General features: G+C 43.3%; 1 protein-coding gene across 1 annotated transcript in view; it reads right to left on the minus strand.

The window, feature by feature from the left end:
• Window positions 1–6527: 6527 nt before the first annotated feature.
• Window positions 6528–20351, minus strand: part of mtss1la (MTSS I-BAR domain containing 2a) — a 52393-nt gene continuing 38569 nt past the window's right edge. The window contains exons 10-14 of the mRNA XM_070972424.1: window positions 12286–12418; window positions 9615–9689; window positions 8784–8963; window positions 8376–8529; window positions 6528–8189 (exon numbers count right to left, since the gene is read on the minus strand). Of these exons, the coding sequence (XP_070828525.1) occupies window positions 7381–8189; window positions 8376–8529; window positions 8784–8963; window positions 9615–9689; window positions 12286–12418 (1351 nt within the window). The 3' untranslated portion in view covers window positions 6528–7380. The remainder of the gene's footprint in view (window positions 8190–8375; window positions 8530–8783; window positions 8964–9614; window positions 9690–12285; window positions 12419–20351) is intronic.

Below are 20351 nucleotides of genomic sequence, written 5' to 3' on the forward strand. Positions count from 1 at the left end.
GATAGACTCCCAGTGGGGTTCTGGTTGGTGGGATTCTGGAGGGTTTGATGGGCTGCCCATCTTGCCAGGTCTTGCCAGGACTTGAACTGACTGGGATTGAGTAGCTTTGAATGATGATGATCTGCGTAAGGCCACAAAATAGGGGCTTATGTAGGACAGGGACTGGATCAGGGGTGTGGGGTGTTAGAACAGGCCATTGCTCAGTTGGCAAAAACAGGAAGTCAGGCCCTCTGTTCCATCTGCAAGGTACTGTCATGTCCAATAACCTTTTGCCTCTTGTGATACCATCAGCAGGATTTTGACTGGTTTCAACATAGTGCCATTGATCAGGAGATGTTAGTTCTAAAATTTCGGTGACACGATTGGCAACAAACACTTTGTATCTACATGACTCTGACTGTAACCAAGTTAGGACTACAGTGGAATCAGACCAGAGCATGGTCTTGTCAATGGGGGTTGTTAATTCACTCTTGAGTAGGTGGGCCAGCTGAGCTCCTGTCAGAGCTGCAGACAGTTCAAGGCGAGGGATGGTGAGCTGTTTTTTGGGGGCTACTCTGGATCTGGCCATTACAAAGGAAACATGGGTCACTCCCTCCTCATCCTCCATCTTCAAGTAGGTGACAGAGCCATAAGCCCTTTCAGAGGCATCACAGAATATATGCAATTCTCTTTGCTTCACAGAACAGGCAATATTATGCTCATACCATCTTGGGTACTGAACGTTGGCCAGGCCAGAGAGCTCATGTTCCCATTCCATCCATGCTTGCTGAAGTTCTCCTGGGGTATGGGGTCATCCCATTCTCTTTTTCTCATCCAGAGCTGTTGGAGGAGGATTTTGGCTCAGGTGGTAAAAGGGATTATGTACCCAGTTAGATCATACTGAGTGGCAAGCACTTTATATACATTCCTCATAGTTAAGGCGTTATATACTACTGGTCTGTGTTTGTAACCTAAAGTGTCTGATGAACAATGCCAACTTAATCCAAGAGTACCCTCCGTGGGATCCAGTTTGTCTTGGTTCAGCCAGCGTTCTGTGCTGCCAGCCTGGGCCTCAGGGGGTAAGTGGTCTATAACAGACAGAATGTTACTAGACCACTGCCTAAGGTCAAAGCCACCAGTTGACAGCATATTTCTCAACTTAATGACTAGTTCTTTGGCCTCTCTTGGACAAGGGAGGGAATGCAAACAATTGTCCACATAAAAGGATTGAAGGACTGCAGCTGCAGCATCTGGGCAGTGCTCCTGATAGGTTTGGGCATGTTTCTGAAGGGCATAGATGGCACAGCAGGGGCTGCAGGTGGTACCAAATGGGAGCACTTGCCAGTCATACACATTGGGGGGTGCCTTTCGGGTCAGGTCATGCCACAGAAATCTCAGCAATGGCCTGTCTTTGGGAAGGAGTCTTATTTGGTGAAACATTGACTTAATGTCCCCACTAATGGCCACTTTATGTTGTCGGAAACGGAGCAACACACTTAACAGTGATGAACCGAGTATTGGTCCTGGGAGGAGGTGGTCATTTAAAGCCTGGCCTTGGTAGGAGAATGAACAGTTGAAAACTATACAAGGTTTTCCATTGTGTTCAACAATGTGGTGGGGGATGTACCACTCTAATGATTCAGATATTTGCTCAGTAGATAGTTTGGCTATGTAACCGGCTAGCACCAGTTTGTCAATCTCTCTAGTGTATGTTTGAGCCAGCTCAGGGTTTTTTGTCAGTTCGGTGCAAGAGGGGCATTACAGACTCTTGAGGGGCTTGAAAGTGTGGGCTATCATTGACTCGGAGGAGAGGTGTTGCATAATGTTCGATCCCATCAGCATTCACTCTAATAGTTTTGGTATCCAGCAGCTTCATGGCCTCCTTGTCCTGTTTAGATCTGGTGATGAGTTTCTCATTCTTAAAAGGGAGTACATCAGTTTGCCATAGTTTTTCTACCTGACGACTGAGTTCCGCATAGGGGGGTCCAGTCAAGGTGAAAAGAGGCTGGATGGCTTTTGGGGGCTCGTGGAGAAACGTTGGCCCTTGAAGTATCCAACCCAGTTGAGTGTTGAGGGCTGATGGTGCTCCCGGAGGACCGAAACGGACTTTCTTTGTTGGGGTTATGAGGTGAGAATTATCTGCACCTATCAGGAGGAGTGGCTGTCCTTCAGAGAATGTGTGTAGGGGGAGGCCCTGAAGGTGGCTGTAGTGTTTCTGGAGCTTATCCACTGGATAGCTCTGGCCTACAAGGGACAACTTATCAGAAGTGAATGCATCTTTAATGAGGAACTTCTTCTAAGGATTAAAGGATGGTGATATCTCAAAGTCAACCGAGGATCCATCCAGGGCTTCGGTTTTCTGCCTGATTGTACGCACCATCAGATGTTCTGTTGGCCCCTCAAGTCCCAGCTGTTTTCTGGCTGCTGGCATTGTGCGCTGGGAGCCATCGTCCAATATGGCATAAGTGTCCAAGGTGTGGTGTTTATGTCGTAGGATTACTCTGACCACTTTTAGCAGAACTTTGGGAGAGCTGGACTGAGGGTTCAGATAGAGGACCTTGGAATCTGTCACTCTTTGGTTTGCCTAGTGGAGAACACTCAGATGTTTCCCGTTGCAAAGGGGACATGGTTTTTTCAAATTGCAATTTATTGCTAAGTGGGATCCTGCACACCTCCAGCACCTCTTTCCATCCTTAATCCAGGCCTTTACCTCCTCTGCTCTCAGATATTTCAACTGTTGGCATCTGATTATTGAATGGTCGGGTGAGTTGCAGTATAGACACATTTTCGGTTTCATGTTCCCTACAGGTGAGGAGCGGTTGGGGTTTGAGTTAGCCCCATGTAGTATAGTAGCTGTTGTAGGGATGGGTCTTGATGCTGGTCTTCTGGTTTGAGTAGAAGGTTCAGGATTCAGATGCCTGACTTGAGCGGCCACAGACTGACATTCTGCTTCACCCTGAAGCCACTGAGCAAAGTCCAACAAGGTGTAGTGGGTTCCTGGCCGGACTGAATGAGTGTAAGGAATGAAATTGGCCACTGAGTCGTTTGGCAGCTTACTAAGGAGTTGTTGGACATGAGGGGAACAGGCCAACTCAGCTGCTCCCTCACTCTGCCCCATAGCCTGCAACATACCCACTAGAGATTGGACTCTAACAGCAAATTTATGGAAAGCTTTAGAATAACCAGCTTGGATTTTTGGGAGGTTTATTACAGATGATATCTCTTGTAAAGCTAAATGGTGTGGTTGACCAAACTGTAAGTCTAGAGCAGCAAGGGACTTGGTGTAGGGTTGTGGGTCATGAGCATAGGCCAGTGCAATGTGTCGAGCGGAGGGTAGTTTCAGGTGATCTAAGAGGATATGATACTTGTATATTTCAATTTCCCAGGGTGGTAGGAGGTTGGTCAGGGCCATCTTAGGCATTGTGTATTCATGAGGGTCTTCTCTATTAAAGTTAGGGAAGGTGGGTCCCTCAACACGTGACTTGTACCCCAGGGAAGGAGCTGCATATGCTTGTGGATTATAGATTGGAGCGGGTGGCCATAACAAGGGAAGGGGATTACCGTAATATTGGTAGGATTGATTAGGGTTATGAACATACTGGGGCTGTATTATGGGAGCTGACCACCTTGGAGGAGCTGGAGGCACCTGAGGCTGAGGAGGGGGCACATGAGGAGGAGCTGGAGGCACCTGAGGCTGAGGAGGGGGCCCATGGAGTTCTGGAGGAAGAGTTGGAGGTACCTGGAGGGAAGGGGGGGGCTACTTGGGAGGCTTGGGGTACCTGGGACGGAAGAGGTGGAGCCTGGACGACAGGTTGTTCTGGTGGCACTTGTAGTAGGGGGGTTACTGAGGACAACTGGAGGGAGGGAGGTTTTGGCTGTATCCCCAAATCAGAATACACCTTGGCAGGGAGGTTGGGCACGAAACCATCATCTCGCTGGTGCATCAATAGACATGCGCTATGTGCACGTGCTTGGGTTTGCTTTGATTGGATGTTTGGAGGCCTATTGTCCTCCCAATCTGTTTCACATTCACTCGAGGGATAAGAATGGTAGGAGCCTTGCTGCCTCTCTAATGAATCTTGCCTTCTCAGAAGTTGCATTACCATATCTCTGATTTCTCCAATTTGGTCCTGTGTTGTGGCTGGGCAAAGTGGTCTGTGACTCAAAAGCTCAGCCACATGAACATTTTCTTGAGCGGAGGGAGGAGGGTGAGAAGCGTCAGGGGGGTGAGAGGCTTCAGGGGGGTGAGGGGGATGGTAATGCTCATAATCTTGAAGATATGAGGGTGTATTCCTGTGACGTATGGTACGCCTGGGTCCCTCTTCAACATGCTGCTCTCTCAGGTCCATACCCAGTGCCTAAGCATTCCGGCTCGAAGGACCATATAAAAACTTGAATTCTGTGCGGTGGTTGCAGGACTACTCTTACATGCTTCTGCACTGGCACACCCGTTAAAGCATGAGGACCAGAGATGAGAGCTGTTCAACAGTTTATTGTCTTCATTACCACAGGCAGTTAACTGAACGATGATTGAATGACTAGAAACAAATAAAACAAACAGTACAAAGTTTCTAAATAGATCCAATCAAACATAACTGAGCAAATCAATAAAGTAACAATAACTATGACAAATCATAACTTACTCAAATAATGCATCGACTATTCAGTCAGCTGGAGAGGAGATGAGAGGCAGCACCATGTGTTGGCCCTGCTGCAGCAAACAAAGGAAGAGGCTGAGCAGGCCTGATTCAGGCCTTTTAACAGTTCAGTTGTGGCCTGATAGGTGGAGGCCAGGGCCCGCCCCCTCAGAAACCCAGGCAGGTAGGGGGATTTGCAACAGATGGAATAGAGTACTATGAATGTAATAATAATGGAAGTATGATTAATATTAGTAGCACAGTGGATTTCAGGCACGGCCATGTCAGGACACGTAGCTATAATCCACAATCCAGATTCAACCTCTATCCATGGGAACCAGCGAGACAACAAAGCACAAAGACTCTGGGAAGAAGAAGAAGCATAATTAGTGACATGCCTTGGCAGGACATGAAAGCATGCAGGTGGAAAGGGAGAGAAAGAGAGAGGAGCTCGGTGTATCATTGGAAGTCCCCCGACTAATCCTAAAGCAGCATAACTAAGGGCTGGTCCAAAGCAAGCCTGAGCCAGCCCTTAATATAAGATTTATCAAAAAGGAAAGTTTTTAGCCTACTCTTAAATGTACAGACAGTGTCTGCCTCTCTGACAAAGACTGGAAGATAATTCCACAGGAGGGGAGCTTGACCATTATACATGGTTAGACCACTGGTTACAACTGTCTACCCTATCTGGTCCTATTCCTATAAATAAAAGAATTTTCCTAAATTGGGATCAATAAAGAAGCAAGTCTATTTGGCCTCCATTTTCTTTGCAAATCAGTGAGAACTCAGTGATGACAAATTAAATTAGATCAATTATATTCACATTTGCCTTAAAAACACTCTAAAGTCTGCTTCATTCTTCCATTCTTTCTTATTCAATGAACCCCACTACACATTTTTATCAAGCAACACTATTAGGTAGAAGAAGAAACTTTATTGTCATTGCAAGGGGTACAATGAAATGCTGTTTGGCAACATCTCCTGTAGCAGCTACAATGTCCTAGACAAGTAGCCTCTTTATTAAACCAGCTCGAAATTGACTTTATATCCATGTATGATACAGTAGTATCTTCCAATAGAGGTCCCTTGTGGTTCACTGTTGTACTGGGGGGAAAGCCTCTATATGCAGCAAGTGGTTGTTTTCCAGCAGGACCAATCATTTCAAGCATGAGGAGAATTTAAACTAGCTCAGAGGAACATCATTTTCACATTGCCTGCCTCAGAACATGTTCTAAAAGCTCATTTATTTAAAAATGAAAAAGAAAGAAAAAAAAGTCTACATTTTTTGTACATTCTACTCACATGGTGGTCTCCATTTGGCTGGAAACATAGTCTCAACAGTCTATGTAAGCTATATTTTGGTCATTTGATGTCACGCATTTGAAACAATAGTTTTTCACCGTCATGGGGTTCATCATTTGTCGGGTATCTGTAGATTAATGAATATGATCCTGACCTGCTCTGTATGAAAAGTGTACTGACACAACTTTTATTGTGATTTAGCACTATATAACTAAAGTTCAAATTGAATTGAACATGATTATGTTTTCAGTGTTTCACTGGTGTAAAGTGAATTTGCAATCTTCGGCTCTGCTTTATCCCTCGTCATTCATCTTTCCAGCCTGTCACATAACTTTACTGAAGCTGTAGTGTCACTGATGTCCTCCATTACTGCTTGTTTTGGGCCAGTGTGTTAGCTTGGCTGTCACTCTGGCACCCCTATGTGTTGTTTTAGAGGACTGCAGTGTTATAAATAGGGCAAGGTTACAATGGAATAAGCATAAAATTTCTGTGAAAAATATACATACAGTTAAAGTTTAAAATAAATTGTAAAAATTAAAAAAAAATAATAATAATTATAGCACATAGACTGCTGAAAATAAAGATTACTGTACTGGACAAATCATAAAATACTGATTGTTTAACTGCAGTATAAACTCTAAAGTAGAGAAAGCTCTTGAGGAAATAAAATTCCAGTAAATTACACATTTTCAAGTTAGTTATAGTTGAAGCCCACTTTACATTTTGGAAATATACTATTCAATTAATCAATGCGGATACATATGGTAATAACTACTGCAACAACAGCAAAGTGCACTGCAGGTCAGGAATAATGGACTGTTCCTGATTGCATTCCTGACAAGATGGATGAAGAATTTTCTACTTTTTAATAAAGACACTACATTTTCTGACAAAGACAATTAAGCCATTTAACAATAGAAGCCATTTAATTGCAGAGTACAATATCACTCCTATTTTACATGACTTGCACAGCTGCTGTTAAGCTTATGAAACAAAACAGTAATACATTACAGCAATGATAAGAAACACAACTGTGTTACTTAAAAAATGTATAATACTACAGCAATCATAAGAGCAAGAAAAAAGACACAGCATTAGGTCCCTACAGCAGTGACATCTTCATCACTGGGTCTAAACGGACAAACTTGGCTGAAACAAATGGTCACACAGGGAGTAGAGATGCACAGCCACAAAGCCCACAACAATGAAGATCATACCAAAAACAAAAATAAAAAACAAACAAAATCTGGATTAATTTGTACATATGCAATACATACATGAAATGAAATGATTTGACATTGTCCATGGTCATAACTCTTCAGTTGGCCTTCATTCACATTACATCCTCTTTGTTACTTGTACCTCAGTTCATGTATGACATGAAAGCTGATATATTTAACTACAGAGAATTAATTTGTAATTAACAGCACTACAGCTGCTTCTTCGCAGTCTTCTCCCCCAGCTACCGTAGAATCCTGGGAGCCGACCTGTCATCAGTCACTGTTTTGCGGAGCTTCACCCCCCGGCGTATTGACACCAGCATATCAATGTCCTCCTTGCCTGAAGAGGATGGCTCCTGGGGCACACACACAGCTGTATCTGCATCTGGCAGTAAGCTTTGGAAGGAGAACTGACCCTCACCGAGGGCATGGGCGCAGGCTGCCAGCTCTCCTATCTTCTTAACCAGGCTGTGACGGTTGGCAGCGAGCAGAAGGTCCTCCTCAGCACTGTGGCCAGCCATGCTGGGGTTCTGCTGGGTATAAACAGTCCTGTCTGGCCCTCCTCCTCTACAGCCCCAAGCTGTGTCAGGGAGGCTAATCCGCTTTGGAGAGGCCCTCATGTAGTCATTACAAAGTGCGTCATCACCGTACAGAAACTCCTCACTCTCCACTCGATGATGGGACAGGCTGACACACCCCAGAGAATCTGGCAATATGGGGGTCTTAACTGGAACAATGGGAGGCCGGATGGGAATGGGACCAGATGTGGACAGTGTGCGTCTCACTCCAGTTTTTGAGGATGCTGTCCGGCGAATGGTGGCTGTCCCTGATGTGATTGCTCCAAAGCTGCTTCCTCCTGCGCCGTTAGGAGTTCCTTGCAAAGTCTTACCTGCAGGAAGGCCTGCTGTGCTGGCAGGCCTCTTGGTTTGAATCATGTGGTGGTAGCTCTGAGCAACGTTACTGTGTCGTGAGATGGACGAGGACTTCCCAAAGTCTGCCTGTCCTTCACTGTCAGCATCCCCACTGAGAGAGTACCACTCACAATCAGAACCTAGAAGTGACAGTGAGTCATGAGAATTTATTATACCGAAAACAACACTGATTTGAAGAGTTATGTTGAGCTTTATTACATAAAAATATAATTACAGTAATCCAATTGCATTTTCCAATAAACACGATATTCCCATCAAAATTCCATCGAAAAACAGCAGGGAAGCTCAGAAATTCGTTGAGTTACCTTGTGAGGGTATGGTGTCCTCAGAGTGGGAGGGGGTGTTGATCTGGGTGCTGTAGCAGCTGGAGTACTCAAGAGAGTCTCTGCTACTCTTCTGCTGCTCCATACTCAAGCCTCTGGTCAGAACCATAGCTAGAGTACTGGCTACTGGAGAGAGCTGTGTGTGTGTGTGCACATAACACACACACACACACACACACACACACACACACACACACACACACACACACACACACACACACACACACACACACACACACACACACACACACAGATACAGGGAAGAAGGAAATACAAAAAGATAAGCACACATTTACATATGCAATTGAGAACACAAAACTTCTTCAAGCAATATAAAGCTACATATATTTATAAATGTAAATATACTTAGATTTACATTTTTATACTTACCTTGGGTGTGATTTTTGCTAGGCCTATTCTCACTCGGTGGGGATCATTTGGTCGCATCCCAGAATACCCCAATGGATTGGGCAGAGCTTCAGGTTCTCTCATCTTCTCATCCGCAGATTCCCCCCTATGCTGCAGAGTGCCGGCCAACAATGGCTCACTGGCACTCACTTTGGCCCAGTCCTGCAGCAGCAAAAGGAAAAAAATCGACTGTCTTCCAATTGTTTATAGCTCTAGCTTTTACCATGCAACAGTCCTGCAGTCAGTTAAACATGGCAGCCCGCTGATCTGGCTCATGAACTGGTTAGATGCTGATGTAGATATGAGCAGATTACGTAAGGTTATGTTAAGTGACCTTAAGTGAGTCGTCTCAATTTACTGCATCTTTGCAAAGGAAGACTGGAAAACAGCTTGATGATAGAAAAATGTAAAGAAGCAACACAGTTTTAAAGAGATAATGTGGGTGAGGGGTTGTTGGATCCGGGAGAGTGGTTAAAAGTGGGGGATGCAGGAAGTATGACAGAGAGATGCCTGATGGTGCCAGTGTACGAGAAAGCAGGGCGAAAGGTATGAGCATGAGACAAACTGTAGACCAGACAGACAAGTCTGAGTAAGAGTGCTCAACACCCATGAATAGTCCACTGCAGTTATGAAGTAGAGCCCACAGGCCTCTTTAAACTATACATAACAATGATGCACAGCACACTGTGTGTGTGTGTGTGTGTGTGTGTGTGTGTGTGTGTGTGTGTGTGTGTGTGTGTGTGTGTGTGTGTGTGTGTGTGTGTGTGAGTTTGTGTGCACCCAATAAAGTAGTAAGATGCATGCAATACTAACCACTGTAGGACAGTTGCTCTCGCTGACAGGCTGGCAGGTTTCTGAAGCCTCAGACGAGGCTGAACTTGTTGATTTCTGGTAAAGGTTATGTGAAGTAGAAAAAAGAGAAAATGGAGAGAGTTACAGGTGTGAGAGATGAGAGGTGCATACGAAGAGGGTGAGCGTTGTAGAAAAGTGTTGATGAACTTTAGGAGGAAGGAGGTATTTTCATCTCATACAGCATAGCATGGACTGAAAATAAAGTAGCCTGAAAAATAATTTATTGAAAAAAAAAATAATTTAATTATTTTTGTTGCAGCAGCACGTTAAACATACACATAAACATAAAATATATAAAATAAAGAATAAGGATGAGAAGAAAGCTATATAAACATAGAATAATAGCAATTGGTAAAGCTATAACTAAATATAGAAACACGAATAACAAAAAAAATATAACTAAGTATAACTAAGTGTATAGTTATATATCACAATACACATTACATTAAGAGTATTATATATTTTGTAATATATAATTATAATGCAATATAACTAAGTATATAAACAAAGGATGACAGCCATTCTTAGAGAGAAAGAGAGAGAGCTATAAAGTATATACCAGAAAAAATATGCGCAAGTTGTAAGTGATAAATTAATGTAAACAATAAACAGTAATGTGCAATATTGCAGTAGTGCAAATAATATATAAACATTGAACTATTGGAGTTTGTGAGGTTGGTGAAGATCCATCCATCCATTGTCTATACCCAACTATCCCTTTCGGGGTTGTGTGGGGGCTGGAGCCTATCCCAGCTGTCATTGGGCGAGAGGCGGGGTACACCCTGAACCAGACGCCAGCTGATCGCAGGGCAACATATACAGAGACACAACCATTCACACTCACACTCACACTCACACCTACGGGCAATTTTTAGTCACCAATTAACCTAATGAGCATGTTTTTGGTCTGTGGGAGGAAGCTGGAGTACCCGGAGAGAACCCAAGCATGCAAGGGAAGAACATGCAAACTTCACACTGAAAGGTCCTGCCCGACATGGGGATTGAGGAGCGGCCCTCTTGCTGTGAGGCACGCACAATACCTGCTGTGCCACCGTGCCGCCCTCAGACTTATAAAATGCTTGGGCAATTCAATATGCTAACTAAAAGAGTGTGCAGTCCATTTGAAGAAATGCACCCACTGTTGCTGATAAGGCATCTATACTCAAGGCTCAAACTTCTCAACTAAAAACAACTTTTCCTCAGTATAATTCATATTGGGAAGAAGAAAATAGTCTTTGGTGACTGTTGTTACAGATTCATTTCTCTCAAACTGAAAAAAGAAAAAGAAGCAGTTTCATGAAAGAACTAAATGTGGAAATAAAATAAGGTCGGGTTTAATGAACAGCTGGTTGTCCAATGTAGTTGTTAAATGATACTACCATAAACCATAAATACACACTCATACTCTATACAGTCGCTGCACTAAGCAAGACTACTGTCTAGGTGCTAAATTAAAGGGGGACTCTGACTGCCTCAATGTGTAATGAACGTTAAAGTGATCATTCATTGTTAAGTTTACAAAAGCCATCACAAACTGAGTGGAAAGTCAGTTCAATATGTTCCATTGACAGAGCCAGATAAGTTGATGTCTGACCAAGCCCCATTATTTCAACATCAAATCTGACATTCTGTTTCTGACGAATGGAAGAAATTAGCTTCCCATATGGGCTCTGGATGCCATCATGTAAAGTGCCTGTTCTTTTAATTCCTGAAAGGATTAAATATAAATCATTTTCTCAACTCTTCCCCATCCCATCTGATTTTCCTCTGCTCATTTTTCCCTTTTCGTCTAACCTTCCATTGGTGTTTCATCATGCAGCCAGTTGGTGAAGATTAGCTGTTTAAATTACTGTTGTATAGTGTGGTGGCTTGTGGCTGGAATGATTTCCTGAAGTGGTCCTTGTGACAGCGGAGCTGGAGCAGTCTATTAGAGAAGGAACTCCACTGTCTGTCCACAAGGTGGTGAAGAGTATGTTCAGGGTTATCTATGATAGATAACATTCTGTCCAGTGTCCTCCTCTCCACAGCCTCCTCAAAGGTGTCTAATTTGCAGCCAATAATTGGTGTGCTGTGTTCTCCTATACTGAACTATGTTCAGACCAAGAGAACCTGAATAACTGTCAGTCCAGTGGGATAAAAATTCAACATTTGCAACTGATAAAGCTCTATTGCAGCAAAAATGGAGAACTCCAGCTAAGCTGACACTCAGACTGAGAATATAGGTCTATATCTGACATGCAAACTAGGCTGAAGGTGATGCTAAAAAGTCTCCTGCAGTAAGATGAAAGGCATTTGGTAAAATGACTACAATTATACAGCACTTTTCTTGTCTTTCTGGTGGCACTAACAACTAAAAGTGCTTTACATCACAAGCCACACACATTTATACAATGGTGGCAAAGGCTAATATGCAATATGCCACCTGCTCATCAGCAGCGATAACCATTCACACACCAGTGGAAAGCTAACAAGAGCAACTTGGGGTTCAGTATCTTCGACATGTAGACTGCAGGTGCAAGGGATCAGACCAACAACCTCCTGATTAGTGAATGACTGTTCCTGAATGGCAGCTACTCCAATAAAACTCATTTATTCCTTATCAAAGAACAAACTTTAGTGTTATGACACCTACCTGGCTGGTGACATCAGAGGGCATGGGTGACGGGGGCTTAGAGTGGGTGTTTGTGTCCTGGGACATGAAGCCTGAGTCATGGGAGGAGACGATGCTTAGCCGATGGGCTCCTGCTGAGGGCATCTGGAGGAGACTGTTGACAGGATATCACATCAGTATATAACTCAATATATATGGAAGAGTTACAATGCTTCATTGAAAACAAATCACACAAGGAAAAAAGTGAAATACATTTATTTACATTGTAATTTACACTCCCCTTTCATGTCTGCATTTACTGCTTAAATGAAAAACACATAATAAATGATAATTTTCAATCTTTGGTTTCTCGAAACTGAATTAATTTTTCATCACTGAAATCACTAAGTGGTATTTCAGCATTGTCCAGCTGAGAGGAGAATACACTTGCAATAATATCCATCCATCCATTTTCTTTACTGCCTATCCCTTTTGGGGTTGCGGGGGGGCTGGAGCCTATCCCAGCTGTCAATGGGCGAGAGGCCGGGTACACCCTGGACCAGTCGCCAATCGATCGCAGGGCAACAGACAAGACAAACAAGCATTCACCTAGGGGCAATTTCAGAGTCACCAATTAACCTAATGAGCATGTTTTTGGTCTGTGGGAGGAAGCCAGGGTACCTGGAGAGAACCCACGCATGCACGGGAAGAATATGCAAACTTCACACAGAAAGGCCCCGTCCGGGAATCGAACTGGCAACCTTCTTGCTGTGAGGCACGTGCACTACCTGCTGCCCCACCATGCCGCTTGCGATAATATGTCAGTCATAATTTTGCATTATGCATATCAAACTTAAAATAGTAACCAGGTTTGATATTTCTTTATGTTAAGCATTAAGAAAAGCTTGTGTTTTGATTCAATTCAATTCAATTCAATTCAATTCAATTCAATTCAATTCAATTCAATTCAATTCAATATTCCTTTATTCATCCCTCGAGGGGAAATTCCAAATTTCACAGCAGCATCAATAAGTGAATAGAATATTCAAAAAGACAACAAGTGCGTGCAATTAACATAGTATATACAAACGGGCAAAATAGAAAGAGAAAGAGAAACAACAACATCCTAAGAAAATGTACCAAAATATTGCACAGGTTATTGCCCAGGTGCACAGATTACACTGCAGAGGACAGTCCCTGACACACAGTCCCATGTCCTCACATACTGTGGGCAGTTGGTTGGAAAGGTAGTCCACTGTCCAGCATGTGAGGTGTTGGTCCACTCCTGAAAGCTCCAGCTTGTTCCTCAGGATGGCTGGCCTGATGGTGTTGAAAGCACTGCTAAGATCCAGGAAAAGGACCCGAACAGAGCTCCCTGGCAACTCCAGGTGAGCCAGGGCTCGATGGAGGAGGAAGATGAGGGCATCGTCCACTCCGATGCCAGGCTGGTACGCGAACTACAGTGGGTCCATGGACGAGCTCACCAGGGTGTGCAGGTGGGCAAGGACCAGCCGCTCATGGGCCTTCATGAGGTGCGATGTTAGTGCCACCGGCCTGTAGCAGCTAGGGTCCTTGGGATGTGGGGTCTTTGGCACAGGTACCACGCAGGATGTCTTCCAGAGTCGCGGCATCTTGGAAGACATCCTGCGTGGTACCTTCCAAGGTGCATGAATAAATGATTGAAAGTTAAACATTAGGTGGTAGATTTAGATTGTCATGTAGGCCCGTGGCTTAAAACTTCAAATACAATCAACTGTCCCATTAGACTGGGGGCCTGACCATTGACAGGTTCACTGACAGCAGCTATGAAATACAGCCTTTCACAAAAGAGTCCCCTGTGTGACAGCCGGCAGTGGTGCAAAATAAATAAGTACATTTATTCAAGTGCTGTACTTTAGTAGAACTTTGAGATACCTTTACTTTACTTGAATAGTTAAATTTTCTGCCATTTTTTATATTTCTATCCCACTACATTTCAGAGGCAATTTTTTACTTATACTTACTATTTGATCATTTAAATTACTTATCAGATTCAGATAAATAATACAAAATATATCACTGAATATCACTGAATCCATGTCGGTGTGTTGGCCAGAACACCACTTTGGCCACTATACTCAGAGTTATTAATAAAGAGGCAGCTTGATTGGGCTGACCCGTTTATTCCTTATAGTTCTGTGGTTTCTATGACAAAGAACATCAAATAAGAATTAAAGTACAGCCATAAGCATGGATAGTATACATAAACAACCAAACAATCACTATGAACATAACCAGCATACAGTATCACTCAGCATGCTCACACAGCACGCCACTAAGCTAACAACGTAACATAACATATTGTAACGTTAGCGACTAGCGCTAGCATACGGCTTACGCCCCCCTCGACCAGCACATAGCTAATTAGCATACAGCGTCTTCATTACGAGCCGCGAATACACACAAACACGACTAACACAGACGTCCACGCAGCCACACACATCCAACACTCCCACAACGCACATACAGATACTTACATATCTCATTCACGCACAGACTCGACGGCACACACTCCGACGATCACACTCGCCCTCTTTTCCACTGTGACTGACGCGCTGCTTCTACCAACTGAATGAGGTGCTATATACAATACAGCCAGCAGGGGGCTCTAACTGAACATGAATATCCCATCATGAAACAAAATGTGAACATGAACAAACACCAACTTTGGGGCCTTTTCTACAATAATCAATAAAGTTAAGTAATAGTATGGATAAGATAAGATGATTCCCCGGGATGAAATTCACAAGCTACGCAGCAGTATACAAATTTTAACAAACAGCGGCACCTTTACCAGTTGCAACATTAAAGTGATGTATGTATTAATGAAGCTCTGGTGAAAGTTCAATCAGGAAGACTATTCTTTTGCATGCTTAGGCTTGTAGCATACTTCTCATACCATTCTGCATTCACTCAAGTCACAGATGCTCACTTATAATTTCTTTGCTGTCTTTGTCTGTGTCTGTCTTCCAATATCAGCTGTTCACATCCACCCAGTAGCACAGCTACACACCTTCACCGTTAGCTTATCACATCCCTGCTGCCTTTTAAATATGAACCTCTCTCCCTGCGTTAGTTTTAATGCTGTTATGAAGTGCCCAAGGCTTTCGATTAAGGCTTAATCATCACATGTCATCCGTCATAATAAACAGTTATCTTTACATTCATTCACTTATCTCCTGATTGAAATAAATCAATAATTAGAATTAAATGAAATATATTATTCTGAAATGGACAATTCTGCACAGTGTGTTACTTTTTTTGTTTACTGTAAATATATTTTGACAGTATACTTTCACTGAAATAAAATTTTGAACACAGGATTTTTACTTGTAACAGAGTATTTCTACACTGGGGTATTGTGACTTTTACTAAAGTAAAAGCTCTCAGGACTTTTTACACTACTGGTAGCCAGCAAGAGAGACACTATTGTTGACTGCACATACACTATATTGCCAAAAGTATTGGCTCACCTGCTTTGACTTGCATATGAACTTAAGCAACATCTCATTCTTAATCCATAGGGTTTAATATGACGTCGGTCCACCCTTTGCAGCTAGAACAGCTTCAACTCTTCTGGGAAGGCTTTCCATAAGGTTTATGGGCTCTATTTTCGACTATTTTCGAGGACACTCCTCCTCCTCCTCCTCCTCCTCCTCAAAGCAATGATGTACTCCATCTTTGTAGATAACGTTAAGCATTACTATGATTACATTTGTATTTGGAATGAAATGATGTGGGTAACAGCGGACAACGATCATCACTTGAGTTTTTTCATGTGTCTGTCTCTCTCTGTCTCTCGAGTGCTCTGAGATGGATGCAGTATATATGCTCTGTAGGATGCCACGGCTGTTTCTAGTTGGCACAGCGACGTTAACCGTTTAGTTTGCATCCCTGTTTGTGACAATTACGCGTGCCGAACGCGCTTGCGATGTCGTCAGATGAGATACTGATCAAAATATATAAATTTAGGTCTGACTGTATGTGCTGACTCAGATAGTTGCATTGAATCGTCGCTGTTGCTAATTATTGATCGCAGTGTGCGTTCGATGACTGAGCGAGCACTGCTGAAAACACCATTAAAACCACGCTGCCGTCTTATTGACGGTGTGATATACGGCATCATCACGTTTTCAGTGGATAGCCGTTATCACCTAGCAGCCACCCATCCAGAGGGGTGTCCCCCTAAAAGACTGTAGGGATGCTAGAATTCGCCAGGACGAACAAGTCATGTGCCGACCCGGGGAAAGTGGCATACACGTTTGTCACCAGGCAATTTGAGTCACAGATCATCAGACATCCCTGTTTCACCTGTGTACATTCAGTCAGGTTGAGTGACCATTACGCGTGCCGAACGCGCTTTTGATGTGGTCAGATGAGATACCGATCAAAATATACAAATTTAGGTCTGACTGTATGTGCTGACTCAGATAGTTGCATTGAATTGCGGCTGTTGCTAATAATTGATCGCAGTGAAATGCCAGACACTGTGGAAACCTGACTGTGAGGTGTTGGTGACGTGAGCGCACGACTCAGTTTACGAAAATCCACTTGCGCCGCCAGCACACAGGGTTGACCAGGTCTGAGGTGGCGAGCTTTCAGCGCACTTTTGCGCCGCTGGCGCAGACCGAAATGGTCATTATGCCGACACCTCCCCCCTACTGCGCCGCAACGCCCATCCTGGCGCACCTCTGTACGCCTCGGTCTACCAAAATACCAAATACGCCGTGCGCCTGCCTGCGCCGCTCGAAAATACCACCGTGCCGGTGGCGGAGTCAAAAATAGAGCCCTATGAGTGTGTTTATGGGAATTTTTGACCATTCTTCCAGAAACGCAGAAGATGTTGGACGGGAAAGCCTGGCTCTCAGTCTCGGCTCTAATTCATCCCAAAGGTGTTACTCGGTTGAGGTCAGGACTCTGTGCAGGCCAGTCAAGTTCATCCACACCAAACTCTCTCATCCATGTCTTTATGGACCTTGCTTTTTGCACTGGTGCACAGTCATGTTGGAACAGGAAGGGGCCATCCCCAAACTGTTCCTTTCATTGGAACTAAGGGGCCAAGCCCAGCTCCTGAAAAACAACCCCACATCATAATCCCCCCTCCACCAAACTTTTCACTTGGCACAATGCAGTCAGACAAGTACCAGTCTCCTGGCAACTGCCAAACCCAAACTCGTCCATCAGATTGCCAGATGGTGAAGTGTGAATCGTCACTCCAGAAAATGCATCTCCACTGCTCTAGAGTCCAGTTGTGCTGTCTTTACACCACTGCATCCAATACTTTGCATTGCACTTGGTGATGTATGACTTGTATGCAGCTGCTCGGCCATGGAAACCTATTCCATGAAGCTCTCTATGCACTGTTCTTGAGCTAATCTGAAGGCCACATGAAGTTTGGAGGTCTGTAGCGATTGACTCTGCAAAGTTGGCGACTTCTGCATACTATGCGCCTCAGTATCCGCTGACCCTGCTCTGTCATTTTACGTGGCCTACCACTTCCTGGCTAAGTTGCTGTTGTTCCTAATCACTTCTACTTTGTTATAATACCACTGACAGTTGACTGTGGAATATTTAGGAGCAAGAAAATTTCATGACTGGACTTGTTGCACGGGTGGCATCCTATCACAGTACCATGCTGGAATTCATTGAGCTCCTGAGAGTGACCCATTCTTTCACAAATGTTTGTAGAAACATTCTGCAGCCTTGGTGCTTGATTTTATACACATGTGGCCATGGAAGTGTTTGGAACACCTGATTTCAATTATTTGGATGGGTGAGTGAATATTTTTGGCAATATAGTGTATTTTGTGATTGTCTGTCAGCTGTTTTGAGAATTCTCAATCACAAATGTAACTAGATGTGCAGTTAATAGTAACATCCTTGCAGTGAGCGGTTACAAACTCTTTTAACATGAAATGCCATAGCTGCCATGGTCATACTCCCAAGATGTGATTAGTCAGTTGTTTTTATTTCATGTAGAATTTTCAGTTTAGATATGAATCTCCTTGTCTATATCCACGAAAACTAGTATTAAGCCACAGTTTACATCCATGTCTGTCCTAAAAAAATAGCATACATAGTGAGGACTTTAAGGATTTTAATTAAGTGTGTTTATTGGCAAAACATAAGCTATCACTATGTGGACATGTACAATTCCAGTGAATAATTTCCAGTCAAAAACATGATGTCTTCACTTGCAGACTATTTTTTACAGAGGAGCACAGAGGACTGATACAGAACTTTGTAAAATAGTGCAACAACAATCACTTGAAGCGCAATATCAGCAAAATTAATGCCAACATAAATGTTGCTGCAAAGAAGCTGCAAATTCTAAAACTTGGATGCTTCACACATCTTCAACCTGGCAGCACAGAAGATCTATACCATCACCGCAGTGTCAAGGTGGACAAACAAGATTAGTTCACCAATTCAGTATTCAACCAAATGTGAAATCTGGTCACAATCTCCCCTTCGGTTCCTGAGTTATTTTTGTGAAATAATAATAATCATAATTAGTGTACAAATTTGTCAGTTATGGCCTAAGATGTGTTTTGTATGGTGACTGTGGCTACTATTTATAGCAGTAATTATCAACTTGCGGCCTGAGGGTCACATTCGACCGGCCAAAGCTTTCCATCCAGCTTGTGGAATATTAATTAATCTAGAGAATGCACGCTTCAAATGCTTCAAACTGTTTTTTGTTGAGATAAGGACTCATTCCTTGGTCGTTAAACTGTGGGTTTGTATTGAGCGCTGACTGTCTCGGCTTTCTTGGCTGAGGTGTGAGAGAGTTTTCAACGTAAGTATCTAATTATCATTATGGATTTTTTTATGTTTTTTTAAGAGTCTGTTTACACTGACATAGGCTTATAAAAATAACATACGTTTTACAAGACAGTGGAAATATTAAACAATAATAGACTAATCAGGCCTCAATAAATGCATTCATTTGAAAATCCAGCCCCCACAGTGTCTGCTTATAAAAATTGTGAATGTAGTTGAGGAGCCCTAATCTTCAGTGTCCTTTGATGGCCAAAATCGAATCAATTCATCCTTAAATGCAAGGGAACATTTGTGCCACTCAAGGTATTCCTGACATATTGCATTCCCTAGAGTGGGACAGAGGTCACACTGTCACACTCATCAGCTTCTTACCTGCTGCCACTCTCCCTCCCACCCCTTCCACCCTCCCATCTGTTCACCTGCTCAGTCTGCACTCTTCTCCTTCATGCAAGACTCCTCAGCATTATCATTTGGATTGATCTCACGGTTTTGACCTCACCTGTTCTCCGCACCCCTGGTAATTACCTCTGCCTTCCGTCTCTGACTACATCTCTTGCCTTGCCCATGTTAAACACAAGAGTCAGTGGAACTGTTTGTTGTCTGGCTCAACAAACATTTCCTGGATATGCAGTCTGCTCCACACCAAGCACCCAGTGAGCCACAGCACAAACTCACAAAGATTTCTGTGTTCTGTTAGCGCTGCACTTGGGTCCTAAAACTGCGTAACAGTACAGTCTTGCCAATCATGGACCCAGCACGCTCTTCTTCCCCACAGAATTGCTTTGAGAGAATCTAGCCGGCCACCACGGCGACAGACCGTCAAGTTGCAGCTGCTCAGGAACAGGGACTAGCTCAAGTAAGCTTGAGAAGTGGAAATCGGCCAGGAACAATAGCTGAGATGGTGCAGAGATATGCCATGTACTACATGCTGACTGAGGGACACCTACTCAAAATAAGATGATACTTTATTATTTTCCCACTGGGGAAATTCAATTGTTACAACAGCAGAATAAAAAGGATAGGTAAAAAACAGAACAAGTAGAACAAATTAGACCGTAAAAAAAACCCAAATAACAAAATCAACGATAGACAAAAATATATAAAATACAAATTAACTATAGAAAGCTATGTTTTGAAAACCTTTAATTGTTCAATCCTTTACAATTGTATGAATAAATTGGTTGAAAACCACAATGTGCACGTTTGCTCAGATCCAGCATGACTAAAATCCAGCATTGACACAAATACGTCACCCAGGCACATGAAACACATTGCGTCTTATTGTA

Source organism: Chaetodon trifascialis, chromosome 10 (genome assembly GCF_039877785.1).
Source record: "Chaetodon trifascialis isolate fChaTrf1 chromosome 10, fChaTrf1.hap1, whole genome shotgun sequence".
NCBI lineage: Eukaryota > Metazoa > Chordata > Actinopteri > Chaetodontiformes > Chaetodontidae > Chaetodon > Chaetodon trifascialis.